This window comes from Halyomorpha halys, unplaced genomic scaffold (assembly GCF_000696795.3).
Source record: "Halyomorpha halys isolate HHAL.00 unplaced genomic scaffold, Hhal_1.1 Scaffold1425.1, whole genome shotgun sequence".
Classification (NCBI taxonomy): domain Eukaryota; kingdom Metazoa; phylum Arthropoda; class Insecta; order Hemiptera; family Pentatomidae; genus Halyomorpha; species Halyomorpha halys.
This window is the reverse complement of record NW_027111611.1, coordinates 114,040-125,103: the sequence shown is the minus strand read 5'-3', so window position 1 is coordinate 125,103 and position 11,064 is coordinate 114,040. Positions and strand designations below refer to the sequence as shown.

General features: G+C 28.8%; 2 protein-coding genes across 2 annotated transcripts in view; one reads left to right on the top strand and one right to left on the bottom strand.

Moving 5' to 3' along the window:
- The window catches only part of LOC106689668 (nuclear pore complex protein Nup205), a gene marked incomplete in the record, with an annotated part of 37,146 nt that extends 27,453 nt beyond the window's left edge, over positions 1–9,693 (top strand). The window contains 4 exon segments of the mRNA XM_067049684.1: positions 2,314–2,465; positions 4,930–5,143; positions 8,201–8,328; positions 9,532–9,693. Of these exon segments, the coding sequence (XP_066905785.1) occupies positions 2,314–2,465; positions 4,930–5,143; positions 8,201–8,328; positions 9,532–9,615 (578 nt within the window).
- On the bottom strand, positions 8,736–10,786 carry PIG-C (phosphatidylinositol glycan anchor biosynthesis class C). The gene has a single exon (XM_014434780.3). It carries the CDS (start codon positions 10,784–10,786, stop codon positions 9,968–9,970), a length of 819 nt encoding a protein of 272 aa, XP_014290266.1. The 3' UTR covers positions 8,736–9,967.
- Between the last annotated feature and the right edge of the window lie 278 nt (positions 10,787–11,064).

Here is an 11,064-nt window from a genome sequence, read left to right as displayed (position 1 = left end):
TATATATATATATATATACACACATACACATACACATACACATACACACACACACTAGATCAGCTAATCTACTCAGTTAGCTGACATCGAAATAACAACTGACTGTATATATATATGATTAATCATATGTGAATATGAAGGAGATGGTCAGGGCTGCGGTCATGAAGAATAATTTGAATAACTAGTTAAAAATACAATCAATAAACTTTCTGATAATAATATTATTATCATTGAAGTAGTTTTTGTAACTTCTGTGGTCTAATATAACTACCATGGTAAAAAGGCGTGAAATATCCAGTTTTAAAGAACCTTTTGTACTTTAGTAGATCTTTTGTTGGGAACAAAACAAGCAGACATATATAATAGATAAACAATAAGTTTACATTTTTGAAATTCTTTTAGAAAATATGAATTTAAGTAAAGTAATTGAAGCAACATCACAAAAGATGCCACAAGTTCTTCTTGGCTGAAGGATCGAAGATGATTATATTGACTTTACACCTAACTGCATGAGCTTTTTTTGCTTGGCAGAATTTCCTTGTTTACCAAAAACATTTTTGTAAGATTTTATTTCTTTTTGTTAATTTTTCACCTCTCTCAATAAATTCCATAGGGATTAATTTTTTTGCAGCAACCAACTTTTATTAATTAATTACTATATTTACTGTTGAGTCAGTAAACATTTTATTTTTGTCAAAACAAACTCAACCAAAATCCCATTTTTAGGAAAAATAGGTTTGTTTTTGTACAAAAAATTTACAAACAGTGTGGGTAAATAGTTCAATATAAGCCACAGTAGTTACAGAAGCTATCTTTCAAGTTTCCTTTGACCACATTAATCTTATAGTTGATTTATTTTTTGTCTGTTTGCTGATTCGCCTTTCTCAGCTGATGGCTAAGGATAGTGTTTAATGATCAGGCAGGGTAATTTAGGGAGAACTAAATATTTCCCATCGATTAAAAAGCTTTTTTCAGGCTAGTTATGTTATTAATGATAATGAGTGAAGTGTTTTGGAATTTAAATAATGAATTAGTGAAAATACCCCAAAATAAAAATTAAACGTTATGCAAAAAGAAGAAAATTAATTGGCTAAACTAAAATTTTAATAACTACTGATTAATCAATCAATATAGTCGTAGCCCCATATTTTGGACTTACTTGACTTGTGATTTCTTATTGCTTTGATTTTCACTTAGGGTATCCTGATCTGTCTTACTTATTTTATATGATGACTACAATTTGGTATATATAGTAAACATACATTTGAAGTAGTTTTAATTATGATTAAGGGTGTAATCCTTATACAGACTGTTTATTGTCCCTTGTCTGAAACTCACCTTTATAAATCAGACCTATTCAGATTTCTCTTCTTGATCACTGAGTTAATTATCAAATATTAATCAATACATTATATAAACATTGTATAGCATAGGTTCTGTTATAATTAAATTTTAAAAAATAATCAAAAACAAATTTGTGAACATCTATTATGAATGAAATATCAATAATACCTCCTTAATTTCCCTTGAAGTGGACCTAGATGCAAGTAGATAATACCACTAGTACCTTTTTATCCTTTTGAGAAACTTTTACGCTGACTATTAAGCTTCGGAGGCATCAGGAAAGATAATGGCACTTAAAGATAATGCAATTTTCATAAATATTTTTTTCCAGATTGTTTCACATTTACTTCTGTATGCAAGAAATCTAGTTTCAAATGGTGGAATGGACAGAAGGATTACAAATGTAATTTTTCAACCGGCTTTGTCTGATTCTCTCCCGGATCGTAGAGGTAATGAAATTTGTAATTTATGTTTTAATAAAATCATTGTACTATTAAAACAATGAGTAAATTATTTCAAACCAGGAACAGCAGTTTGAGTTTAATTTAACTTATTGGTATTTTAAAAGGTCAAATTGAATGGTAACTTCAAATATTTGTTAGTCAATTTTATTTTTAGAGTTTTGGTCATCTGCTAGATAATTTTATCATTATATCTTTAAAAAAAACTTATATTTTAGTAATGAAATCTTAAATTGATTTTGGTTGCCACTGAAAGAAATATATTATTTATACTATATTATAATAGTATAATTGCATTAATTTGTTTTAACTGTTGATGAGATCTCACCTAACAGAATGATCACTATAATTAGATTCAATTCACCAATCTTCATGTTCTGTATATTTTCGATCAGAATAATTTTGTATCAGCTCCATGAGTAAACTCATAAAAAAACTGCCTAGTTAATTATTTTATTGTGAATTTGTTAATATATTTATTTGTTTTAGCTGTAATTATATTTTCTAGATATGCTGACAATGCAGGAGGCTACTTTAGGTGTCATTGTTCAACAATTGGTTCAAGCTGTTCAGTATCATACCAGGGAAAAGGGCAACCATGAAGCAGCTATTAGAAAGCTTGAAACTGTCAAAAATTTAGATTCAAAATCTTTGGCCCAGGTAATTTATTACTGAGGAAGTATATTAGAATGGATATGGTTTTAAGCGTGTATTTTTTAATGATGAGTTGGTAGTTGACCATGGATATTGTATGAAGAGAAGAATACATATCAGTAAAAACTTATTTATTAGTACCAATGTTTCATCCAGAATTTCAGGGCTAAGAACAAAAAGCAAGATAACAAACAACCATAAAGATTAAAAGAAAGTACAAAATAATGAAGATGAAGAGGATAAAAAATAATAATAATAGTTAATATAAGAAACATACCATGTGGAGCCACCAGGTTCCAACACCAAGTGAAGTGGCACATTATGGGAATCATGAATTACACAATACATTAGAGAAAACCAGCAAGCAGAAAAATGGTTTTGGTTTTCTCTAATGTATTGTGTTATTCATGATTTTCCCAATGTTCCACATAACTTGGTATTGGAAACTGGTGGCTCTAGATGGTATATTTCTTATATTAACTATTTTTTATCCTTTTTCTTCTTTTATTCTTTCTTCCTTACTCACTTAACTAAGTTATGTTCACCTCATCTAATTACTATTAATTGTACTACTTCTTAGCTTATGTAACTTTACATTCACTTCTTCAATTCTGTTATTATTGTTTTATAACCATGATGAAGTCCTAAAAATCAGGTTGAAATGTTGGCACAAATAAATAATTTTTTGTTTATTTGTGTTTTTCTGCTGATCGCCCCCCTCCTCCCCCATCATCTTTCCTATTTATCTACGGTAAACTATCTTCACCTCATTTTCATATTTATATTTTCTTTTTCTTCCTTCATTCTCAATTCTAATATTACTATATTCTCATATTGTTTTTATATTCTTATAATACTATTTCATACATTTTCTTCAATACTACTTTTATTATCTGTTATCTTCATATGTTTCTTGTTATTTTGTACTTCCTTATAATCATTATGGTTGTTATCTTGCTTTTTGTTCTTAGCCCTCATGAAGATCTATAAATAAGTTCGGTGATTTTGATTCAAGAATGAACATCAACATAATTTATCAGAAATTTGAGCAAACCTTCCTAGTTTTAATAGGATTTGGTATAAGTAGATTTTAAAATTAATCATATTTGTTAAAATATATCTGAGAAAAACAGATAGTCAAGCTTGAATTAATTGAACATTTTTCCACAAAATTAAATCTAAAATAGATACTACAAAGGGTGGTGAATGTTGGTGCTTTATTTAAAGTAAAAAAAAAATTCTAAGCCATTTGGTACAGTTTGATGCACACTGTCCCATGCAGCACATTGTTGCATCTCACCTTATAAAGGCATTGTATAGAGTGATATTTTTATCGAGCAGTAAAGACTGGTGCAGAAAAAAATAAGTTGTTCTTCTCCTACCGATATTTTTAATATTGTGTCTCCAACTCTTGAACATGTGGAACAATGAAAAACCAAATTGATAAAAATATTAGAAGTTATGTATTAAATAAATTAACCCAATTTAATAAAAATCAAAATATGAGCACATTTTTCTACATATAAATTACTAAATGCTAATAAAAATTGTTTTGTTTTTTTTCTTTAATTATTATATTAAATAATTGTAGTAACCTTATTGTTGGACAAAAATTGTATGTATGCAATCTCTTAAGATATTAGGAATTTAATAGTGCATCATGTAAACTAGGATAGATAAAAATTAGTTATCTAATAAAGCAATTTGTATTTAAAATGACTTTAGTTCTCTATCCTACTTGAAGTTAGTTCGTTGAGATACTGAATTCCTAAACTTTCAGACCTGAATTGGAGCTTATTTGTCGTTATTGAGGAGATTAAACCTCAGTAAACTATAATTCAGCAAATATGTTATGGCTTTTGTACAAAGGGGGGGAATGTCTCCTTTGATTCGTTTATTCAATAAAGCAAATAAATTGTATTCTTTATAATTACAAAATAAAAAAACAAAAATAGATTTACAAAAGTGTCCTCAGGGCCATGTTTCATAATATAGTACAAACTAATACTATTAGTCTTGTAGATTTAATTTAATACAATTACACTGACTTCTTCCATAGTAACTTGTACAGTACTTTTTAACTCCTGTAATATCAATAATAGTCATCCCTATTATATGAAAAATAAGTATTAGTGTTATCACTATGTAGTTCTTATCCTTGTATTTATGAACCAATACTATTAGCTTTCATTAAGAAACAGGGCCCAGCTCAAATGACTTAAATAAATACTGGATAAATAGATAAATCTGAAGTTTATTTGAAATTACATAATTGCTTGTAAGCATAAATATTTCATTGAAAGTTATTTTTCTGATAAATATTTATAGGATAGGAATCTAGTCTGCATGCCAAAGATCATTGTTGATCGAACCAAGTATTGGTAGGCAGGATTATTGTTATTTGTATTAGGATATCTGCCTCTCCTTGATTTGTTTATTTATATTAATGAAAGCATTTTTTTTTTTGCAGTATCTACCCCAACAAAGCAATAACTTAAATGACGAATGTGAACGAAGAAGACAAGTAACAAAAATTTTACAACAGCAAAGAGATGATAAGCAGAGGGAACTTGAATATTGTTATTTCATTATTGAGCACTGTCTCTACATCATCTGGGCTCATCTTGATTTCTATATGTTAAGAGGATTGTCTACCAAGACGCTGGAACTTTCAAAACATCCCAGTAAGTAAAAATATCCAAAACTTTAAATATCCTAAATTGGAGTGGGATTATAGAGTCACTTTCTCCATACCATTATTAATTCCAGTACCAAATGGATTTAAGTCCAATATAATCTAATCCATCTGTCTTTAAAATTGTCTTCTAATTCAAAAGCTCAGGTAATTTTTGTTTCTTATAACTGAGGTGTTTGGACTTATAGGCACGTAAATTTGTTAGAATGACTTACCTTTCCTCTGTATGCTCTTATGTCCTAATTACCTAGTTTGTTATAAGCAAGTTATAATGTATATCCATTAATGATGATCCTTGTATTTAAAAAAATATTAATTGTACTATTTTATTAAATGAGAGTATTGGTTGACAAATAGATAATTTTTTATTTTACTTAAACTATTTTTTAATGTTTTAAGCATTTTGTTCATAATACATAAAAGTTATGCCACTTAGAATTCCTTTTTTTTTTTTTCATTAATTCATTAAAAAACAAATTATGAACATTTCTATGCTTTTGAGATTCACACCTAAATTTAGTATTAAACCTGTTTTTTTTTATAGAAACGATTATAACCATATATTAGTTATCAATTTAAAAAAAGATAAACAATAAGGTGTAAGTGGTTGACCATAGATTAATATGAGGAGAAGATGGCCCAGGGTGCGGTCAGCAAAAATACACAAATAAACGAAACTTATTTATTTGTGCCAATGTTTTGACCTGAATTTCAGGTCTTCATCAGGACTGAAAAAACAAAACGATTAAATAATTAATTTATTAAACTATTAATATCAATGTACTACCATATACCTAATTTATTGTTATGTATTTTTCAAAGCTTGTTTATTATTATTTTCTTAATGTTTTGTCTCTGAATTAAGGTTGTTATTTCGTTTTGTTTTTTCAGCCCTGATAAATAAGTAAAAATTCACATATAAATAAGTTTCGTTAATTTGTGTACTTTTGCTGACCGGACCCCCAACCATCTTCTCACAAAAAAAAAAAAAGATAAAAAGTTTGCCATGACTTTTATTTACGAGTAAGCAGAAGCCTCAAAATAAAAAAATTGTTCCTCTTGTAGTGTAAGAGGCCTCATTTCCCTTCTCTTAAGAACAGTAAGAAGGATATTATGAGGAGGGAAGGCTAACAAGTTTTTTTTTTTTGTTCAATTTCAAAAGTTCATTATTACAGATAATTAACCCAGAAGGAAATCTAGTTGCCATTACTTCTATTCATTACCAATCGTGGTTTTACCTGTTAAGTTCAGATTATAAATGTCTGATTCATACAAATTATGAGCACATAGCCAGGTGCATATGATTAACATTTAAAATTTGTATAGAAACCAGTACTGCCGAGGGTGTGTACCCAATTTTCGGGTATTTTTCACCTTAGCGGGTGAGAACTACAGAGTTCTTTAATCTTGTATTTAAGGTACTCCCTTCATTACAAAAATTAGATACATTATATCTGAAAGAAAGATAGACATTTCATTTTAGGTAATTTTATCACTGATCATTGTTTTTCTGTGCCAAGAAAAAAGAATTATTTGCCCATTGGTCCCATTAATTAATTAATTAATTTAATTGGAGAAGATGGTCGGTGGGTGCGGTCAGCAGAAAAAACACAAATAAATAAACAAATTATTTATTTGTGCTGCCGTTTCGACCTGATTTTCTGGTCCTCATCAGGGCTATAATTAATTTAACTAATTCTTTATACTCATCTATATAACTAAAAGGTTTTTAATGTTAATCATCAATATAACATCCTTGTATAGGGTGTTTTTTTAAGCCCGATAGAACTTGAAATTGTAAAAAATAACACAAAAAATTAAATTGTAATCAAAAATTTTTTTTTATTCGAAAGATCAATACGTGACATTAACATTTGAAAATGATTTTGGGCATATGGGCACCGCGGCTGTTCTTGACGAAGCGCATTCTGGACGTCCAATTTTGGCCGTATGTCACGAATAACACGAACAATGCTGGCCTCCAAGGTGTCAATTGTTGCTGGTTTATCAGCATAAACCAGTGACTTCACGTAGCCCCACAGGAAATAATCGAGAGGTGTCAAATCGCACGACCATATGCGGCAATTTTGCTTATTAACAAACCCGTTAAGCCAAAAATCGGTGAACACAATTTTACAGAATGCGCTTTGTCAAGAACAGCCACGGTGCCCATATGCCCAAAATCATTTTCAAATGTTAATGTCACGTATTGATCTTTCGAATAAAAAAAAAATTTTGATTACAATTTAATTTTTTGTGTTATTTTTTACAATTTCAAGTTCTATCGGGCTTAAAAAAAAACCCTATATTACTCACATTTATTTTATCACATTATTATTTATATACATGGGTATATAAATAATAATGTAATCAATCTACTACTATCTTTGTCCATAGTTATTAATCAACTAATTTATATTTTCATTCCATTACTATGTATATTTCTAAATTTTTAGTCTATTTTATTTTATATATTTGTATTTATTTATTTTTCTCTCTGAATGATGGTTGTTGTCTTTTTGTTTTTATAGCCCTGATGAAGACCTGAAAATCAGGTCGAAACGTCGGCACGAATAACGATTTGTTTGTTTATTCTGCTGACCGCAACCCCCCCGATTATCTTCTATTATATACCTACGGTCAACTATCTTTACACCATCATTAATTAATTTAATTCTTTTTTTTTTTTTGTATTTTGAAATAAAAATATTTTTCTGGATATTGAATTGATCGCCTTACATACCGATCATAGTTCTTTATTGGAAAAGTCACAAAAATCATATAAAGAGGAAATTTTGAATTTTTGTTTGTAATGAAATAATTAAAAATAAAATATCAAAATAAATAAGAAAAAAAATTTTTAATTTCAATAAGATTGAAATGTTTGACCAGTGAAAAGTAAATGTTAATAAGTTTTCACAGCTTTGCTTCAAAGTAAGATACTATTTTTAAAGTACTCATATATCAGTTATACTGAAAGTATTGGATTTTAAAATAGTTAGGTAACAACTATAAATTAGTCATGTAATTTTGATGAATTTTACAGAAGGCCCCCAAGCAATGGATTTTGACATATCCTGGAGTGTTACCTGTGATGATTTAAATCATCTTAAGCAAGGACTTCTTTCTGTGTTTAGTGACACCTTCAGTAAAACTCTCATCTCCATTGTGAAGGTAAGTTTTTTAATGAGTTTATATCATTATTAAATGGGTGAGAATTCACTTCTTAGTAGCTTTCAATTATTTTAACATTTTTATGTTTAACATTAACATTTTATGTTTCCCGCACCTATTCCACATCATGACCTCTTCTTCTTTTAATCATAGAACCAACTGTCTTAATTCCTATCCAACTCGACTCTTGTTAGATGTTTTAAATTAATGTTATGTTTATCAGTTCTTTAGTCTATGCCATTTCAATGTTAATTGTTGTTTACTCAATAGTTATTCAATATAATTTAAGAATTTTAATAACTATTAACATTTTAGAATTGTATTTGAGAAAGTATTATATGAAAAGATTAAGTTAAACTTAATTGAGTTGTATTAAGGAAATGAAAGGGTGATAGAAAGAAAGTATCTAAGTTATTGTATGTTTTATTAAAAGAAAAATAGTATTTACATAAAATTAAGTTTTGTTTACGTTTTGAAATATTTTCAAGTTAAAGCTAAAATACTCAAATTATCTCAATTCCAATGTTGTTATCCTCAGCCATCAGGAAAACCTTGGGCATGCTAAATTCTGCTGACTGTTCTGTAAAAGGTCTGATGCTCAGCAGGTATAATGGGACCTGTTGATCCTACTGAATTGGGTTGACACAGATTTTATTGCTAAAATAGCAGGAAATTCCTTTGAAGGTTAAATTGTTTTGAGAAATGGTAGGAAAATCAAATTTTGTGGAATAACTTATTGTCAAAGTGAAAATTAATAACTAGTCATCATCACTTAATTAATGAATGGAATAGTACTGATATAGTAATAGCACTCAAAGTAATTGAAAAGGATGAAATATATCATATAGCATTTTAGTCTGTCTTGAGCAATCAAACCAAATATAATTATAATATAAATATTTTAATTTTGAGTGCTAAATTATCTACAGATAGTTCAGTATATCTCATGGAAATTTCTTTATAAATTTCAGTGCTGTTGTCTGGATTACAGAAACAGGTTCATTTGAAAACAAACATACTTAAATGTCATTTTTTCAGTTGTTTTTAAAAATTTTAAATGCTATATTTATAAGTTAAGTTTAACTGAAATCTATCTTATTAATGTTTCATAGAAACAAGGACATTTTAATCATCACAGTAAAGAACTTCATATTCATTAGTTATATTATATTCCCTGCAAATTTATTATTTTATTTTTTTTAGGATATGGAGCCAAAAGACAAAGGATTTTTAGAAGCCCTTCTAAGAAGGATAAAGAAGTTGATTCAGTTTGTACCTAACTATTAATACAAAGCTTGTTTGTTGTGCTTTTGTTTTGTACGTTTCATTGTCTTTGATCTTTCAAATAGACATTTTACAAAAGTGGTCAGTCACCTATTGTATTTTCAAATGTATCCATACCATTTCAAGGGTTTTGGGTGTGATACATTGCATTTAATAAATGCATTGGTCTGTTTTCCAAGTATACATAAGATGTACTAGTGTTAATGATTTTTTATTTTTTTCCTGTGTATAAAACTGTTAATAATAAAGAGATACTTAATAAGAACTTTTTACTTTCTCCTCCTTTATTATATTCTAAGGCTAATCTTTTCAATTTTTTAATGTATAGATGGCTCATGAAAAACATTCCGTTATTTTAGTTAATCACAGGAATAACTGCTTCATCCCATGGCCCATAAATATTTTCCTTGTATCTTTGCCAGCTTACAAATAAGATCGGACAAATCACATTAATAAACAATATAGCTCCAATAAACATAACTGTCATTAGAAATGAAATACTATACAAACCAACAATACACAGTACAACCATGATGGCCGGGATAACTGGTTTGCTACCAATCTTAGAAAAAAATATTGGGCAAAGCACGAATGATTCTACTGCTGTTGTCAAAATAACAAATGTATCGAATGGTGTTGGAAGTCTTGAAGCCAAACACAGAGATCCAAAAGTAGTAGCATTAATTGATAAAGAACTAGAAACGATAAGAACTTTAACACCATAGTCAAAAAATATGAGATGAACAGTCATCATAAATACAGTCATTGCATATATTGTATCAGTGCTAATAGTAGCGGTGAGGGTTTGCAGAACAGGAGATAGAAGCCATCCCAAAAACAAATAGAACACAATATCATATAAATGTCTTAAACTTGGGGCTTCAATTGAAATATAAATTAAATAACCACACAGTGTTAACAAACTAGTTGCTGTAAACACAGCTTCAGCAGAATACCACCCATTGTACATATAAACAAAACTAAAAATGAAAAAAATCACTAAACAAAATTCCTGTGTGACTAAACTTGCTCCAACAAACGCTTTTCTGTATGTTACCTCTTGGAAATGGACGTTTTTTTCCATTCCTTCTAGGAAAGATGAATCAGTATAATTATCTGGATAGTCTTGGTTCTCATACAGTATTTTTCTCCAAGGTTTATTTAGGTTCACCATGGTAGTTTCAAGTTTTTATTATTTAAAACTAAAATATCACATATTAATACGTCGATGTTCCCCATTCATTGTCCGCCATAGTTACAATTGACCTTTTCACACACACACTGCTTCACTTCTTACATCTCTAGCAACTCGTAACGTAAGTTGGTTTTAATCAAACTAACTGTTTCTTAACTAAGATTTGAATTATACAATAGTTAGTATCGAGGTTAGTCAGTGACTAATTATGCATAACCTAAACTTAATTACAGGACGGGTCTCGATCATGTCGAAAG

Excerpts from the sequence above, each read along its gene's own strand:
- PIG-C (XM_014434780.3), bottom strand. The coding sequence starts at position 10,786 with ATGGTGAACCTAAATAAACCTTGGAGAAAAATACTGTATGAGAACCAA.